The sequence below is a fragment of the Sebastes umbrosus genome, unplaced genomic scaffold, assembly GCF_015220745.1.
Source record: "Sebastes umbrosus isolate fSebUmb1 unplaced genomic scaffold, fSebUmb1.pri scaffold_225_arrow_ctg1, whole genome shotgun sequence".
Taxonomy (NCBI): domain Eukaryota; kingdom Metazoa; phylum Chordata; class Actinopteri; order Perciformes; family Sebastidae; genus Sebastes; species Sebastes umbrosus.
Genome location: NW_023618527.1, coordinates 291 through 21196, shown reverse-complemented (window position 1 = coordinate 21196; position 20906 = coordinate 291). Strand labels below are relative to the sequence as shown.

The 20906-nt window shown below is 40.8% G+C and overlaps 1 protein-coding gene across 1 annotated transcript; it reads right to left on the bottom strand.

The window, feature by feature from the left end:
- Positions 1 to 3093: 3093 nt before the first annotated feature.
- On the bottom strand, positions 3094 to 19581 carry LOC119484440 (NLR family CARD domain-containing protein 3-like; the record flags this gene model as incomplete). Its single annotated transcript, XM_037763248.1, has 10 exons — positions 3094 to 4756; positions 5705 to 5751; positions 5830 to 6003; positions 6497 to 6670; positions 6763 to 8563; positions 9279 to 9507; positions 18607 to 18697; positions 18784 to 18954; positions 19079 to 19213; positions 19352 to 19581. Coding segments are annotated over 10 exons (3612 nt in total), but the record flags the coding sequence as incomplete, so codon positions are not given.
- Positions 19582 to 20906: the final 1325 nt, after the last annotated feature.

Below are 20906 nucleotides of genomic sequence, written 5' to 3'. Positions count from 1 at the left end.
GTTGAAACTGGAAAACACTCAAAAACAAACAAACAAACAAAAACTAAGAGGAACATGGTTATTAATTATATTCTTTCTTTATTTCTCCTACTGGAATGCTAGCTGAATGCTAGCTGAATGCTAGCTGAATGCTAGCTGAAAGCTAGCTGAATGCTAGCTGAATGCTAGCTGAATGCTAGCTAAATGCTAGCTGAAAGCTAGCTGAATGCTAGCTGAATGCTAGCTAAATGCTAGCTGAATGCTAGCTGAATGCTAGCTGAATGCTAGCTGAAAGCTAGCTGAATGCTAGCTGAATGCTAGCTGAATGTTAGCTGAATGCTAGCTGGGAATGGATATTGTTGTTTGTAAATGACTATATATTATTATTATTACTCTATATTATTATTCCTATATATTATTATTCCTATATATTATTATTACTCTATTATTATTCCTATAAATTATTATTACTCTATATTATTATTCCTATATATTATTATTACTCTATATTATTATATATTATTATTCCTATATATTATTACTCTATATTATTATATATTATTATTCCTATATATTATTATTACTCTATATTATTATTCCTATGAATTATTATTACTCTATATTATTATTCCTATATATTATTATTATTATTCCTATATATTATTTTTACTCTATATTATTCCTATATATTATTATTACTCTATATTATTATATATTATTATTCCTATAAATTATTATTACTCTATATTATTATTCCTATATATTATTATTATTATTCCTATATATTATTTTTACTCTATATTATTCCTATATATTATTATTCCTATATATTATTATTACTCTATATTATTATTCCTATAAATTATTATTACTCTATATTATTATTCCTATATATTATTATTATTATTCCTATATATTATTTTTACTCTATATTATTCCTATATATTATTATTACTCTATATTATTATATATTATTATTCCTATAAATGATTATTACTCTATATTATTATTCCTATATATTATTATTATTATTCCTATATATTATTTTTACTCTATATTATTCCTATATATTATTATTACTCTATATTATTATATATTATTATTCCTATATATTATTATTACTCTATTATTATTCCTATAAATTATTATTACTCTATATTATTATTCCTTCCATCCATCCATCTTCAACCGCTTTATATTATTATTATTATTCCTATATATTATTTTTACTCTATATTATTCCTATATATTATTATTACTCTATATTATTATATATTATTATTCCTATATATTATTATTACTCTATATTATTATTACTCTATTATTATTCCTATAAATTATTATTACTCTATATTATTATTCCTATATATTATTATTACTCTATATTATTATATATTATTATTCCTATATATTATTATTACTCTATATTATTATTCCTATAAATTATTATTACTCTATATTATTATTCCTATATATTATTATTATTATTCCTATATATTATTTTTACTCTATATTATTCCTATATATTATTATTACTCTATATTATTATTATTCCTATATATTATTATTGGTGTATTATTTATGAGCAGAATATCCTAGTTCTTCATAAACAATGTTCAGGTATGTATCAGGTATATATCAGGTATGTATCAGGTATGTATCAGGTATATATCAGGTATGTATCAGGTATGTATCAGGTATGTATCAGGTATATATCAGGTATGTATCAGGTATATATCAGGTATGTATCAGGTATGTATCAGGTATGTATCAGGTATATATCAGGTATGTATCAGGTATATATCAGGTATATATCAGGTATGTATCAGGTATGTATCAGGTATATATCAGGTATGTATCAGGTATGTATCAGGTATGTATCAGGTATGTATCAGGTATGTATCAGGTATGCATCAGGTATATATCAGGTATGTATCAGGTATGTATCAGGTATATATCAGGTATGTATCAGGTATGTATCAGGTATGTATCAGGTATATATCAGGTATGTATCAGGTATATATCAGGTATATATCAGGTATGTATCAGGTATATATCAGGTATGTATCAGGTATGTATCAGGTATGTATCAGGTATGTATCAGGTATATATCAGGTATGCATCAGGTATATATCAGGTATGTATCAGGTATGTATCAGGTATATATCAGGTATGTATCAGGTATGTATCAGGTATATATCAGGTATGTATCAGGTATATATCAGGTATATATCAGGTATGTATCAGGTATGTATCAGGTATATATCAGGTATGTATCAGGTATGTATCAGGTATGTATCAGGTATATATCAGGTATGTATCAGGTATGTATCAGGTATGTATCAGGTATGTATCAGGTATGTATCAGGTATGTATCAGGGTTCAGGTCAGTATTTACATTAGATTAGCTCAGTGTAGTGATGCTAGCAGGATGCTAAAGCTAACTGTACCTGACAGCTGGTGGAGCTAGCTGAGCTGTTAGCTCTGTTAGCTCTGTTAGCTCTGTTAGCTCTGCCTGACTTCTTCTTCTTCTTCTTCTTCTTCTTCTTCTTGTTGTTCAGGCTGTTAAAAGCTGCTGATCTGTCCAGCCGGATCATGTAGTTCAGTCCACTCTGTTACCAGTTAAAAACAATGTAATACTATAAAGAAGCCTCTGAGAGGAAGGAGCTGCTCAGCTGCTCAGCTGCAGACACTCATGACGACATGACAACATCCGCTACGTCAGCACGCCGACGCACGGAGCGGGGTTTACGCGATGACGTCATTGAAAACTGAACTAAAATATAATATAAATACATTACAAAAAATAATATGTGTAATATAAAAACTACAAAAAATAACAAATAAATAACTATATATATATAAATCATGTAAATAAATTAAATAACAAAAAAAAATATATGTAATGCAAACATAATCAATAAAAAATAAAAAGAATAACAAATAAATAAATATAAATGAATTAATAACAGATTAAATAAAATGTGCAATCAAATAATTAATAAAGTAAATAAAGTTTAACACGTTGTGTTTATTTTTTAATGATTCGCTGTTCTTAAAATAATCATGATAAATATTCTTAATCTGACCTTTCCTAAGATAAAAGAAGACGAGTTGAGATCTCATTAAACTAATTTAATATGTCGTCTCTATATCAGAGTTTATACATCGACAGCATTTAAATAAATTACATCATTATGAAAGAAAACAACGCTAATAAAATATGAAATAAATAAGTAAACAAAGCTCAGGATTCCTCATCTCCTGCAGAGGATCAGATCACGAGATTAGGTCAATACAAACTCTTATTACATTTAAAGTATTAATATAATATTACATGTAACTGACATAGTTGTATACCATCCATCAGACAGTGATTCTAACACACACGGGGATCCATCAGACAGTGATTCTAACACACAGGGGGGATCCATCAGACAGTGATTCTAACACACACGGGGATCCATCAGACAGTGATTCTAACACACAGGGGGGATCCATCAGACAGTGATTCTAACACACAGGGGGGATCCATCAGACAGTGATTCTAACACACAGGGGGGATCCATCAGACAGTGATTCTAACACACACAGGGATCCATCAGACAGTGATTCTAACACACACAGGGATCCATCAGACAGTGATTCTAACACACAGGGGGATCCATCAGACAGTGATTCTAACATACACAGGGATCCATCAGACAGTGATTCTAACACACAGGGGGGATCCATCAGACAGTGATTCTAACATACACAGGGATCCATCAGACAGTGATTCTAACACACAGGGGGGATCCATCAGACAGTGATTCTAACACACACGGGGATCCATCAGACAGTGATTCTAACACACAGGGGGGATCCATCAGACAGTGATTCTAACACACACAGGGATCCATCAGACAGTGATTCTAACACACAGGGGGGATCCATCAGACAGTGATTCTAACACACACAGGGATCCATCAGACAGTGATTCTATCACACAGGGGGGATCCATCAGACAGTGATATAATTCCATATAGAATGACTATAGAGACCATTCATGTGAATGTAACATGTAAACATGATGAATGTGTAACAAGTGGCCCTACAGAAGGAACATTAACAATGTTTCTGAGAACGACAGGCAGCGACTGGACCTGAAGACCAGATCAGACTAGACCCGGTTTAACTGACCCAGACTGGACCAGACCCGGATCAGTCCGGAACCACTACAGCCCCGCTACGGGGCACAGAAACGCTGAGGCGTTCAACTTGACCCCGAACCCGAAGCCCGGATAAAGAGGTTCAGTGAAGGTAGTGCTGAAGGTGTGGAGGTGGGTCAGAGAGTCCGAGGAGACTCTGTAGAAGGACAGAATCCCAGCAGGACAGTCCACATAGACCGCTACCCTGTTAGAGGAGGAAGAGGAGGAGGAAGAGGAGGGAAGAGGGATGAGCGTTCCGTTGTTGTCGTGCCAGGCGTTGAACCCCCCGTCGGTGCAGGTCAGACACCAGGACCGATCGTTCCCTCCGAACTTGGAGCCGTCGCCGTCTCCGCTGCGTCCGATTCCCCGGTAACTCACCGCCACGTAAACCTTACTCTCCCACTCCACCTCCCAGTAACAGCGACCGGTCAGACCGGTTTCACACAGCACCTGAGGCCAGTAGTCGAACCTCTCCGGGTGGTCCGGGTACCGGTGCTCCTTCCTCAGATCCGTCACCCGGCGGCTGTTTTCAGACAGTTTGAGGAACCTGTGAGCCGTGGTCGGGTCCAGAGTGAGGTCACAGGAATCTGATGGAGGGAGTTCAGATTATTACTGACTAAATAAATACAAATAAAAATACCATTAGTTAGGGGATCGTGAGTAAAGGTTAGCAAAATAAACAGGTAAACTAAGTAAAATACAGTAAGTATGTAAACTAAGTAAAAATAAACAGGTAAATTAAGTAAAAAAACAAATGTAATCTAAGTGAAAAATGTAGGTAAACTAAGTAAAATACAGTAAATATGTAAACTAAGCAAAATAAACAGGTAAACTAAGTGAAATATGTATGTAAATTAAGTAAAAAAGGTAGGTAAAGTAAGTGAAAAATAAAAATGCCATTAGTTAGGGAATCTTGAGTAAAGGTTAGCAAAATAAACAGGTAAACTAAGTAAAATACAGTAAGTATGTAAACTAAGTAAAAATAGTAGGTAGACTAAGTAAAATACGTATATAAACTAAGTGAAATATTTAGATAAACTAAGTAAACAGGTAAACTAAGTAAAATATGTTACTAAACTAAATAGAATATGCACGTAAACTAAGTAAAAAATAAAAATACCATTAGTTAGGGGATCGTGAGTAAAGGTTAGCAAAATAAACAGGTAAACTAAGTAAAATACAGTAAGTAAGTAAACTAAGTAAAAATAGTAGGTAGACTAAGTAAAATACGTATGTAAACTAAGTAAAAATATGTACGTAAAATAAACAGGTAAACAAAGTGAAATATTTAGATAAACTAAGTAAAGTAAACAGGTAAACTACGTAAAATATGTTGCTAAACTAAATAGAATATGCACGTAAACTAAGTAAAAAAAGGTAGATAAACTAAGTAAAATATGTAGATAAACTGATTAAAATATGTATGTAAACTGAGTAAAATATGTATGTAAACTAAGTGAAAAAGGTAGGTAAACTAAGTGAAAAATAAAAATGCCATTAGTTAGGGGATGGTGAGTAAAGGTTAGCAAACTTACACTTCTTCAAGCCTGGTTTCAACCACTGGACTCCACCGCGGTCCACTCTGAAAGAGTAATAAAGTCAGAAAAACAATTTCTCTTTGTTATGCTCAATAATGAGTCCACACAATGCCTCTTCATACCGGAGAGAGTTCAGGCTCCAGTGTGGATCCTCCAGTCCAGCTGACAACACCTTCCCTCCAGAGTCTCCTGGATGGTTGTAGGTCAGGTCCAGCTCTCTCAGAAGGGAGGGGTTAGAGGTCAGAGCTGAGGCCAAAGATGTAAAACCTTCCTCTGTGATCAGACAGCCAGACAGCCTGCAAACAAAACAATAGAAGAAGAAGGACAGGTTTAGTCTAATATATAAAATAGCACATCATCTGCATATTGTTTTACCCGTTGGTTTTACAGATCTATCTCAGTCTGATTCTGTGGAGGCCTTTAAATCCAAACTCAAAACCTCCTGTCCGTCCATTCCTCTGGAATAACCTCACTATGGACATCAGACAGTCTGATTCTGTGGAGGTCTTTAAATCCAAACTCAAGACCTCCTGTTTCCCCTTCCTCTGGAATAACTTCCCTATGGACATCAGACAGTCTGATTCTGTGGAGGTCTTTAAATCCAAACTCAAAACCTCCTGTCTGTCCCTTCCTCTGGAATAACTTCCATATAGACATAAGACCTACCGGAAAGGAGCAAGTACTGGCCCTAGAACAAGCCAGATTTCTGCAGATTTTAACGTGACTGTGACCCCTAAAGATAAAAAAAACCTGTTCAAACAACACAGAAAAAAGCAGAACTGCTCTGACCTGAGAGTATCCAGTTTACAATGTGGACTCTTCAGTCCAGCAGACAGGAGCTTCAGTCCTGAATCCTGCAGGTCGTTGTTACTCAGGTCTAGGTGTCTCAGACTGGAGGACTGGGAGCTGAGAACTGAGGACAGAGCTGCACAGCTTCTCTCTGAGAGGTTACAGCCGCTCAGTCTGGAGAGACAACAGTAAGGAAACAAGTTATTTATTGTTTACTCCTGTTGAAAGATAGCAGCAGTATTTAATGATGAATAAATCCTACTTACAGAGCTTTGTTGGAGGCTTTGACCACCGGCAGCAGCCTCAGAAGAGCCTCCTCTGAAGCAGAGTATTTCTTCAGGTCAAACACGTCCAGATCTTCTCCTGATGACAGTAAGATGAAGACCAGAGCTGACCACTGAGCAGGAGACAGTTTACCTGTTGAGAGACTTCCTGAACTCAGGTACTGTTGGATCTCCTCCACCAGAGAACGATCATTCAGTTCATTCAGACAGTGGAACAGATTGATGCTCCTCTCTGGATCAGGGTTCTGCTCAACCTTCTTCTTGATGTACTGGACTGTTTCCTGATTGGTTTCTGAGCTACTTCCTGTCTTTGTCAACAGACCACGTAGGAGAGTCTGATTGGTGTCTTGTGACAGACCCAGGAGGAAGCGGAGGAACAAGTCCAGGTGTCCGTTTGGACTCTGTAAGGCCTTGTCCACAGCACTCTGGTAGAGATGTGTTGGTTTAGGTTTGTCTCTGAAGACTTCAGGCAGCCAGGAGGTTTTTTGTTCTTCTGCCATCAGATTGACTCCAGAGTTGAAGAAGGTCTGATGGACATGGAGAGCAGCCAGAAACTCCTGAACACTCAGATGGACGAAGCAGAACACCATGTCCTGGTACAGTCCTCTCTCCTCTTTAAAGATCTGTGTGAACACTCCTGAGTAGACTGAGGCTGCTGTGATATCGATGCCACACTCTGTCAGGTCAGATTCATAGAAGATCAGGTTGCCTTTCTGCAGCTGATCAAAAGCCAGTTTTCCCAGAGAATTGATCATCTTCCTGCTCTCTGGACTCCAGTGTGAATCTGTCTCAGTTCCTCCATCATACTTGATGTTCTTCACTTTGGACTGAACCACCAGGAAGTGGATGTACATCTCAGTCAGGGTCTTGGGCAGCTCTCCTCCCTCTCTGGTCTTCAACACCTCCTCCAGAACTGTAGCAGTGATCCAGCAGAAGACCGGGATGTGGCACATGATGTGGAGGCTTTGTGATGTCTTGATGTGGGAGATGATTGTTCTGGTCTGCTCCTTATCTCTGGATCTCTTCCTGAAGTATTCCTCCTTCTGTGGGTCGGTGAAACCTCTGACCTCTGTCACCATGTCAACACACTCAGGAGGGATCTGATTGGCTGCTGCAGGTCGTGTGGTTATCCAGAGGCGAGCAGAGGGAAGCAGTTTCCCCCTGATGAGGTTTGTCAGCAGCACATCTACTGAGGTGGACTCTGTAACATCAGTCAGGATCTTGTTGTTGTGGAAGTCCAGAGGAAGTCGACACTCATCCAGACCGTCAAAGATGAACATAACCTGGAACTCTTCAAACCTGCAGATTCCTGCTTCTTTGGTTTCAGTAAAGAAGTGATGAACAAGCTCCACCAAGCTGTACTTCTTCTTCTTCAGCACATTCAGCTCTCTGAAAGTGAATGGGAATGTGAACTGGATGTCCTGGTTGGCTTTGTCTTCAGCCCAGTCCAGAGTGAACTTCTGTGTTAAGACTGTTTTCCCGATGCCAGCCACTCCCTTTGTCATCACTGTTCTGATTGGTTCATCTCTTCCAGGTGAGGCTTTAAAGATGTCTTCTTGTCTGATTGTTGTTTCTGGTCTGTCTGGTTTCCTGGATGCTGTTTCAATCTGTCTGACCTCGTGTTCATCGTTGACCTCTGCAGTCCCTCCCTCTGTGATGTAGAGCTCTGTGTAGATCTGATTCAGAAGAGTTGGGTTTCCTGCTTTAGCGATCCCCTCAAACACACACTGGAACTTCTCCTTCAGGTTAGACTTGAGGTTAATCTGGCACATGGAAGGAGATTCTGGAAGAACAAGTAACATCACTGCTTACACACCGAATAAGAGCCAAAACAAAGACTAACAGTTCTGAGAAATGACGGTGGCTGAAGATGTAAGGTACCGTATCTAAACCTTATAGTTTAGGGGTCAATCCTTGAGTCAGTACCCACAGAGAAGACTCAAAATCTCTAGGCAAACCTCATAATGGATCCTGGGGTACCTCACTTGCATCTTTTCTTTGTATCTAAGTCCCTCCCACTGAAGACGCGAGGAATGATGCAAGGAATCAAAGAAACATGTCCATCCATCCATCTTATCCGGGCTGGGTCATGGTGGTAGCAGGCTTAGCAGGGTATTCCAGACATCCCAGATGAGATAAACTATCTCCCCAGAGTGTTCTGGGTCACCTCCAGGATCTCCTACCAGCTGGACGTACCCTGAAAACCTCCACCCAGGAGGATCCTGATCAGATGTTCAACAACCTCAACTGGTTCTTTTCAACATGAAGGAGCAATGGCTCTACTCCGAGCTCCTTCCAGATGTCATCCATCCATCATCTTCCTCTGATCCGGGGCCGGGTCGCAGTCATAGCAGGGAATTCCAGACATCCCCTTCCTCAGCAATGCTTTCCAAACTCTTCCTGGGGGACCCCAAGGCATTCCCAAGCCAGACCATAATAAACGTTCTATATAATAAATGTTCTATTTAATAAACAGTTTATATAATAAATGTTCTTACGTCTCTGCAGACAGTCAGCCAGCTCCTCCTGCTTCATCCTCCTCAGGAAGTTCAGTGTGATCTTCAGAAACGCCTCTCTGCTGCTCCTCCTCTGCTCCTCATCCTCACCGTCCAGCACCTCCTCATCCTCCCTCTCACTCTCTAAGCATTCTGGGTAATCTGGCCTCAGAACCTTCTGGATCGTCTTTAGCTCGTTCTTCACAAAAGTGACGATGCTGTCCTCCAGCAGCTGGAACAGAATATATTCAGATTATAAACCACTGATCTGATCTATAAATCACTGATCTGATCTATAAACCATCCATCCATCCATCTTCAACCGCTTATCCGGGATCGGGTCGCGGGGGCAACAGCTCCAGCAGGGGACCCCAAACTTCCCTTTCCCGGGCCACATTAACCAGCTCTGACTGGGGGATTCCGAGGCGTTCCCAGGCCAGAGTAGAGATATAATCTCTCCACCTAGTCCTGGGTCTTCCCCGTGGTCTCCTCCCAGCTGGTCGTGCCTGGAACACCTCCCAAGGAAGGCGCCCAGGAGGCATCCGTGCTAGATGCCCGAACCACCTCAACTGGCTCCTTTCGACGCAAAGGAGCAAGGACTCTACTCCGAGTCCCTCACGGATGACTGAGCTTCTTACCCTATCTCTAAGGGAGACGCCAGCCACCCTCCTGAGGAAACCCATTTCGGCCGCTTGCACCCGCGACCTCGTTCTTTCGGTCATGACCCAACCCTCATGACCATAGGTGAGAGTAGGAACGAAGATTGAACGGTAGATCGAGAGCTTTGCCTTCTGGCTCAGCTCTCTTTTCGTCACAACGGTGCGGTAAAGCGAATGCAATACCGCCCCTGCTGCTCCGATTCTCCGACCAATCTCACGTTCCATCGTCCCCTCACTCGCGAACAAGACCCCGAGATACTTAAACTCCTTCACTTGGGGTAAGGACTCATTCCCTACCCGGAGTAGGCAATCCACCGGTTTCCTGCTGAGAACCATGGCCTCAGATTTAGAGGTGCTGATTCTCATCCCGACTGCGTCACACTCGGCTGCGAACCGATCCAGTGAGTGCTGGAGGTCGCAGACCGATGATGCCAACAGGACCACATCATCTGCAAAAAGCAGCGATGAGATCCTCAGCACACCGATCTGCAAACCCTCCTCCACCCGACTACGCCTCGATATCCTGTCCATGAATATCACGAACAGGATTGGTGACAAAGCGCAGCCCTGGCGGAGGCCAACCCCCACCGGAAACGAGTCCGACTTACTGCCGAGGATCCGAACACAGCTCTCGCTTTGGGCGTACAGGGATTGGATGGCCCTGAGAAGTGCCCCCCTCACCCCATACTCCCGCAGCACCCCCCACAGTATCTCCCGGGGGACCCGGTCATATGCCTTCTCCAAGTCCACAAAACACATGTAGACTGGATGGGCATACTCCCAGGCCCCCTCCAGGATCCTTGCGAGAGTGAAGAGATGGTCCGTTGTTCCACGGCCAGGACGGAATCCGCATTGTTCCTCTTCGATCTGAGGTTCGACTATCGGCCGAACCCTCCTTTCCAGCACCTTGGAGTAGACTTTACCAGGGAGGCTGAGCAGTGTGATACCCCTGTAATTGGCACACACTCTCTGGTCCCCCTTTTTGAAAAGGGGAACCACCACCCCGGTCTGCCACTCCTTAGGCACTGTCACCGACTTCCACGCGGTGTTGAAGAGACGTGTCATCCAAGACAGCCCCTCCCCACCCAGAGCCTTCAGCATTTCTGGGCGGATCTCATCAATCCCCGGGGCTTTGCCACTGTGGAGTTGTTTGACTACCTCAGTGACTTCCACCAGGGTAATTGATGATGGTCCCCCATCAGCTTCCAGCTCTGCCTCTACCATAGAGGGCATATTGGTCGGATTCAGAAGTTCCTCAAAGTGCTCCTTCCACCGCCCGATTACCTCCTCAGTTGAGGTCAACAGTGTCCCATCCTTACTGTACACAGCTTGGATGGTTCCCCGTTTCCCCCTCCTAAGGTGCCGGATGGTTTTCCAGAAGCACTTTGGTGCCGACCGAAAGTCCTTCTCCATGGCTGCTCCGAACTCCTCCCACACCCGCTGCTTTGCCTCCGTCACGGCAGTGGCTGCTGCTCTTCGGGCCCGTCGGTACCCTGCAACTGCCTCCGGAGACCTCCGAGATAACATATCCCGGAAGGCCTCCTTCTTCAGTCGGACGGCTTCCCTGACCACCGGTGTCCACCACGGTGTTCGAGGGTTGCCGCCCCTTGAGGCACCTAAGACCTTAAAACCACAGCTCACCGCCGCAGCTTCAGCAATGGAAGCTTTGAACATCGTCCACTCGGGTTCAATGCCCCCAGCCTCCACAGGGATGCCAGAAAAGCTCCGCCGGAGGTGTGAGTTGAAGATCTCTCGGACAGGGGCCTCCTCCAGACGTTCCCAGTTCACCCTCACTACGCGTTTGGGCTTACCAGGTCTGTCCAGAGTCTTCCCCCACCCTCTGACCCAACTCACCACCAGATGGTGATCAGTTGACAGCTCTGCCCCTCTCTTCACCCGAGTGTCCAAAACATGCGGCCTCAGATCAGATGATACGATTACAAAATCGATCATCGACCTTCGGCCTAGGGTGCTCTGGTACCACGTACACTTATGAGCATCCTTATGTTCGAACATGGTGTTCATTATGGACAATCCATGACTAGCACAGAAGTCCAACAACAAACGACCACTCGGGTTTAGATCAGGGAGGCCGTTCCTCCCAATCACGCCACTCCAGGTGTCTCCATCGTTGCCCACGTGCGCGTTGAAGTCTCCCAGGAGAACTATGGAGTCCCCTACTGGAGCCCCATACAGGACTCCATTCAGGGTCTCCAAGAAGGCCGAATACTCCGAACTGCTGTTTGGTGCATACGCACAAACAACAGTCAGAGTTTTCCCCCCCATAACCCGAAGGCGTAGGGAGGCGACCCTCTCGTCCACCGGGGTAAACTCCAACGTAGCGGCACTCAGCCGGGGATTTGTGAGTATCCCCACACCCGCCCGGCGCCTCACACCATGGGCAACTCCAGAGAAGAATAGAGTCCAACCCCTATCCAAGAGTACGGTTCCAGAACCGAGGCTGTGCGTAGAGGTAAGCCCTACCAGATCCAACTGATAGCGCTCCACCTCCCGCACAAGCTCCGGCTCCTTCCCCCACAGAGAGGTGACGTTCCACGTCCCCAGAGCCAGCCTCTGCCGCCCGGGTCCAGTCCGTCGAGGTCCCTGGCCTTCACTGCCACCCGTGTGGCAGCGCACCCGACCCAAGCGGTTCTTCCCGCAGGTGGTGAGCCCACAGGATGGAGAGGAGGGGGGTGCCACGTTCCTTTTTCGGGGTATCCCCGGCCGGGCTCCGTGGCAAGCCCGGCCACCAGACGCTCGTTGACGGGCCCTCCGTCTGGGCCTGGCTCCAGACGTGGGCCCCGGGCTTCCTCCGGGCCGGGTAACTCCTCCTCTGCCTCGTGTCGTCATTGGGTTTTTTGTGAACCATTCTTAGTCCGGCCCCTCACCTAAGACCAATTTGCCATGGGAGACCCTACCAGGAGCACGAGGCTCCAGACAACACAGCCCTCAGGGTCATAGGGACACACAAACCTCTCCACCACGTTAAGGTGATGGTTCCCGGAGAGGTGATCTGATCTATAAACCACTGATCTAAACTATAAACCACTGATCTGATCTATAAATCACTGATCTGATCTATAAACCACTGATCTAAACTATAAACCACTGATCTAAACTATAAACCACTGATCTGATCTATAAACCACTGATCTAAACTATAAACCACTGATCTGATCTATAAATCACTGATCTGATCTATAAACCACTGATCTGATCTATAAATCACTGATCTGATCTATAAACCACTGATCTAAACTATAAACCACTGATCTGATCTATAAATCACTGATCTGATCTATAAACCACTGATCTAAACTATAAACCACTGATCTGATCTATAAATCACTGATCTGATCTATAAACCACTGATCTAAACTATAAACCACTGATCTGATCTATAAACCACTGATCTGGTCTATAAACCACTGATCTGATCTATAAACCACTGATCTGATCTATAAACCACTGATCTGATCTATAAACCACTGATCTGGTCTATAAACCACTGATCTGATCTATAAACCACTGATCTGATCCATAAACCACTGATCTGATCCATAAACCACTGATCTGAACTATAAACCACTGATCTGAACTATAAACCACTGATCTGATCTATAAACCACTGATCTGAACTATAAACCACTGATCTGATCTATAAACCACTGATCTGATCTATAAACCACTTATCTGGTCTATAAACCACTGATCTGGTCTATAAACCACTGATCTGATCTATAAACCACTGATCTAAACTATAAACCACTGATCTGATCTATAAACCACTGATCTAAACTATAAACCACTGATCTGATCTATAAACCACTGATCTGATCTATAAACCAATGATCTGATCTATAAACCACTGATCTGATCTATAAACCACTGATCTATAAACCACTGATCTGATCTATAAACCACTGATCTATAAACCACTGATCTGATCTATAAACTACTGATCTGATCTATAAACCACTGATCTAAACTATAAACCACTGATCTAAACTATAAACCACTGATCTGATCTATAAACCACTGATCTAAACTATAAACCACTGATCTGATCTATAAACCACTGATCTGATCTATAAACCAATGATCTGATCTATAAACCACTGATCTGATCTATAAACCACTGGTCTATAAACCACTGATCTGATCTATAAACCACTGATCTATAAACCACTGATCTGATCTATAAACTACTGATCTGATCTATAAACCACTGATCTAAACTATAAACCACTGATCTAAACTATAAACCACTGATCTGATCTATAAACCACTGATCTATAAACCACTGATCTATAAACCACTGATCTGATCTATAAACCACTGATCTGATCTATAAACCACTGATCTGAACTATAAACCACTGATCTGGTCTATAAACCACTGATCTGATCTATAAACCTCTGATCTGGTCTATAAACCACTGATCTGATCTATAAACCACTGATCTAAACTATAAACCACTGATCTGATCTAATCTATAAACCACTGATCTAAACTATAAACCACTGATCTGATCTTTAAACCACTGATCTGAACTATAAACCACTGATCTGGTCTATAAACCACTGATCTGAACTATAAACCACTGATCTGATCTATAAACCACTGATCTGATCTTTAAACCACTGATCTGAACTATAAACCACTGATCTGGTCTATAAACCACTGATCTGATCTATAAACCACTGATCTGATCTATAAACCACTGATCTGATCTATAAACCACTGATCTGATCTATAAACCACTAATCTGGTCTATAAACCACTGATCTGATCTATAAACCACTGATCTGGTCTATAAACCACTGGTCTATAAACCACTGATCTGATCTATAAACCAATGATCTGATCTATAAACCACTGATCTGATCTATAAACCACTGGTCTATAAACCACTGATCTGATCTATAAACCACTGATCTGATCTATAAACCACTGATCTGATCTATGAACCACTGATCTGATCTATAAACCACTGATCTGATCTATAAACCACTGGTCTATAAATCACTGATCTGATCTATAAACCACTGATCTGATCTATAAACCACTGATCTATAAACCACTGATCTGATCTATAAACCACTGATCTATAAACCACTGATCTGGTCTATAAACCTCTGATCTGGTCTATAAACCTCTGATCTGGTCTATAAACCACTGATCTGGTCTATAAACCACTGATCTGGTCTATAAACCTCTGATCTGGTCTATAAACCACTGATCTGATCTATAAACCACTGATCTGAACTATAAACCACTGATCTGATCTATAAACCTCTGATCTGGTCTATAAACCACTGATCTATAAACCACTGATCTGGTCTATAAACCACTGATCTGATCTATAAACCACTGATCTGGTCTATAAACCACTGATCTGATCTATAAACCACTGATCTGATCTATAAACCACTGATCTGATCTATAAACCACTGATCTGAACTATAAACCACTGATCTGATCTATAAACCACTGATCTGATCTATAAACCACTGATCTGAACTATAAACCACTGATCTGATCTATAAACCACTGGTCTATAAACCACTGATCTGATCTATAAACCACTGATCTGATCTATAAACCACTGATCTGATCTATAAACCACTGATCTGGTCTATAAACCTCTGATCTGGTCTATAAACCACTGATCTGAACTATAAACCACTGATCTGTTCTATAAACCTCTGATCTGGTCTATAAACCACTGATCTATAAACCACTGATCTGGTCTATAAACCACTGATCTGATCTATAAACCACTGATCTGATCTATAAACCACTGATCTGATCTATAAACCACTGATCTAAACTATAAACCACTGATCTGATCTATAAACCACTGATCTAAACTATAAACCACTGATCTGATCTATAAACCACTGATCTAAACTATAAACCACTGATCTGATCTATAAACCACTGATCTGATCTATAAACCACTGATCTGATCTATAAACCACTGATCTAAACTATAAACCACTGATCTGATCTATAAACCACTGATCTGATCTATAAACCACTGATCTGATCTATAAACCTCTGATCTGATCTATAAACCACTGATCTGGTCTATAAACCACTGATCTGATCTATAAACCACTGATCTGATCTATAAACCACTGATCTGATCTATAAACCACTGATCTGATCTATAAACCTCTGATCTGATCTATAAACCACTGATCTGGTCTATAAACCACTGATCTGATCTATAAACCACTGATCTGGTCTATAAACCACTGATCTGGTCTATAAACCACTGATCTGATCCATAAACCACTGATCTATAAACCACTGATCTGATCTATAAACCTCTGATCTGATCTATAAACCGCTGATCTGGTCTATAAACCTCTGATCTGGTCTATAAACCACTGATCTGATCTATAAACCACTGATCTGATCTATAAACCACTGATCTGATCTATAAACCTTTGATCTGATCTATAAACCACTGATCTGGTCTATAAACCACTGATCTGATCTATAAACCACTGATCTGGTCTATAAACCACTGATCTAAACTATAAACCACTGATCTGAACTATAAACCACTGATCTGATCTATAAACCACTGATCTGGTCTATAAACCACTGATCTGATCTATAAACCACTGATCTATAAACCTCTGATCTGGTCTATAAACCACTGATCTGATCTATAAACCACTGATCTAAACTATAAACCACTGATCTGAACTATAAACCACTGATCTGATCTATAAACCACTGATCTGGTCTATAAACCACTGATCTAAACTATAAACCACTGATCTGAACTATAAACCACTGATCTGAACTATAAACCACTGATCTGATCTATAAACCACTGATCTGAACTATAAACCACTGATCTGATCTATAAACCACTGATCTGATCTATAAACCACTGATCTGGTCTATAAACCACTGATCTGATCTATAAACCACTGATCTGGTCTATAAACCACTGATCTGAACTATAAACCACTGATCTGATCTATAAACCACTGATCTGATCTATAAACCACTGATCTGAACTATAAACCACTGATCTGATCTATAAACCACTGATCTGATCTATAAACCACTGATCTGGTCTATAAACCACTGATCTGATCTATAAACCACTGATCTGGTCTATAAACCACTGATCTGAACTATAAACCACTGATCTGATCTATAAACCACTGATCTGATCTATAAACCACTGATCTGATCTATAAACCACTGATCTGGTCTATAAACCACTGATCTGATCTATAAACCACTGATCTGGTCTATAAACCACTGATCTGAACTATAAACCTCTGATCTGGTCTATAAACCACTGATCTGAACTATAAACCACTGATCTGATCTATAAACCACTGATCTGATCTATAAACCACTGATCTGATCTATAAACCACTGATCTGATCTATAAACCACTGATCTGATCTATAAACCTTTGATCTGATCTATAAACCACTGATCTGATCTATAAACCTCTGATCTGATCTATAAACCTTTGATCTGATCTATAAACCACTGATCTGATCTATAAACCACTGATCTGATCTATAAACCACTGATCTGATCTATAAACCACTGATCTGATCTATAAACCTTTGATCTGATCTATAAACCACTGATCTGATCTATAAACCTTTGATCTGATCTATAAACCACTGATCTGATCTATAAACCACTGATCTGATCTATAAACCACTGATCTGATCTATAAACCACTGATCTGAACTATAAACCACTGATCTGATCTATAAACCACTGATCTGATCTATAAACCACTGATCTGATCTATAAACCACTGATCTGATCTATAAACCACTGATCTGATCTATAAACCTTTGATCTGATCTATAAACCACTGATCTGATCTATAAACCTTTGATCTGATCTATAAACCACTGATCTGATCTATAAACCACTGATCTGATCTATAAACCACTGATCTGAACTATAAACCACTGATCTGATCTATAAACCACTGATCTGATCTATAAACCACTGATCTGATCTATAAACCACTGATCTGAACTATAAACCACTGATCTGATCTATAAACCACTGGTCTATAAACCACTGATCTGATCTATAAACCACTGATCTGATCTATAAACCACTGATCTGATCTATAAACCACTGATCTGATCTATAAACCACTGATCTGAACTATAAACCACTGATCTGATCTATAAACCACTGATCTGATCTATAAACCACTGATCTGATCTATAAACCACTGATCTGATCTATAAACCTTTGATCTGATCTATAAACCACTGATCTGATCTATAAACCACTGATCTGATCTATAAACCACTGATCTGATCTATAAACCACTGATCTGATCTATAAACCTTTGATCTGATCTATAAACCACTGATCTGATCTATAAACCTTTGATCTGATCTATAAACCACTGATCTGATCTATAAACCACTGATCTGATCTATAAACCACTGATCTGATCTATAAACCACTGATCTGAACTATAAACCACTGATCTGAACTATAAACCACTGATCTGGTCTATAAACCACTGATCTGGTCTATAAACCTCTGATCTGGTCTATAAACCACTGATCTATAAACCTCTGATCTGGTCTGAGGGGTTCAGGATGGAGGGGAGTGTGAACAGAACAGGTGTGAAAGTATGTACAGACCATAATAACAGAGTCCAGATGTGACTGATGCTGCTGGGCAGGCGGACCTCTGGGACCCTCTGAGCTCTCCTGGTCCTGGTCCTGGTCCAGTCTGAGGACCAACCATCAACAGTTAGACCTCATTAATCACCGTTCTTTAGAAGAACCTACATTTTGTTCTCGTATATTTTGTCTGACCTCGGCGTGACTGAGGGGCGGCCATCTTTAAACGCCAGAGGTTCCCCCTTTGACTGGTTGCTCTTTAAGGACACACAGCTGGGTCCAGATCCAGGTCCAGGTCCAGGTCCAGGTCCAGGTCCAGGTCCAGGTTCAGGTTCAGGTTCAGGTAGCTCTGGTCTCTGATGGATCCTGAGGAACCAGGGAGGGAAATCCACTTGTTAAGTTGAATTAAAGCAGCCAGCAGGATATAAAGGGGTATCAGAGGATCTGGATCTGGATCAGGACCAGACTAGTCCAGGTCTTAACAGATCACCTCGGTTCAGGACTGAAGAATCCATCTTTAAACGCCAGAGGTTCCCCCTTTGACTGGTTGCTCTTTAAGGACACACAGCTGGGTCCAGGTCCAGGTCCAGGTCCAGGTCCAGGTAGCTCTGGTTTCTGATGGATCCTGAGGAACCAGGGAGGGAAATCCACTTGTTAGCCTTCAGACCCACTAAATGAACTCAGTAAATCTCTCATAGACCATGATGCATTGCTGTAGATTTAAGGGGTATCAGAGGATCTGGATCAGGACCAGACAGATCACCTCGGTTCAGGACTGAAGAATCCATCTTTAAACGCCAGAGGTTCCCCCTTTGACTGGTTGCTCTTTAAGGACACACAGCTGGCTCCGGGTCCAGGATCAGGATCAGGATCAGGATCAGGATCAGGATCAGGATCAGGATCAGGATCAGGTCCAGGTCCCCATCCAGGTCCAGGATCAGGGAGGTCTGGTCTTTGATAGATCCTGGTAGACCAGAGAGGAATATTCAGTTTTTAGTTTTTAACAAAGTAAAAGCTTCAGAAACCAGCAGGAAGTAGTTAAGTCACTTCCTGTCTCTGCAGCCTTTCACAATAAAGTACATCAAGACACTCTGATCCTGAGAGACAGAGTACTGATACTTTACTACAGTAAAGTACTACTACCACACTGTAAAAATACTCTGTTACTGTAAAAGTACTACTACCACACAGTAAAAATACTCTGTTACAGTAAAAGTACTACTACCACACTGTAAAAATACTCTGTTACTGTAAAAGTACTACTACCACACTGTAAAAATACTCTGTTACAGTAAAGTACTACTACCACACTGTAAAAATACTCTGTTACAGTAAAGTATTACTACCACACTGTAAAAATACTCTGTTACAGTAAAAGTACTACTACCACACAGTAAAAATACTCTGTTACAGTAAAAGTACTACTACCACACTGTAAAAATACTCTGTTACAGTAAAGTATTACTACCACACTGTAAAAATACTCTGTTACAGTAAAAGTACTACTACCACACAGTAAAAATACTCTGTTACAGTAAAAGTACTACTACCACACTGTAAAAATACTCTGTTACAGTAAAGTACTACTACCACACAGTAAAAATACTCTGTTACAGTAAAAGTACTACTACCACACTGTAAAGATGCTCTGTTACAGTAAAGTACTACTACCACACTGTAAAAATACTCTGTTACAGTAAAAGTACTAATACCACACTGTAAAAATACTCTGTTACAGTAAAAGTACTACTACCACACAGTAAAAATACTCTGTTACAGTAAAAGTACTACTACCACACTGTAAAAATACTCTGTTTCAGCAAAAGTACTAATACCACACTGTAAAAATACTCTGTTACAGTAAAAGTACTACTACCACACAGTAAAAATACTCTGTTACAGTAAAAGTCCTAATACCACACTGTAAAAATACTCTGTTACTGTAAAAGTACTGATACCACGCTGTAAAGATACTCTGTTACTGTAAAAGTACTAATACCACACAGTAAAAATACTCTGTTACTGTAAAAGTACTAATACCACACTGTAAAAATACTCTGTTTCAGTAAAAGTACTACTACCACACTGTAAAAATACTCTGTTACTGTAAAAGTACTGATACCACACTGTAAAGATACTCTGTTACAGTAAAAGTACTAATACCACACAGTAAAAATACTCTGTTACAGTAAAAGTACTAATACCACACTGTAAAAATACTCTGTTACAGTAAAAGTACTAATACCACACTGTAAAAATACTCTGTTACAGTAAAAGTACTAATACCACACTGTAAAAATACTCTGTTACAGTAAAAG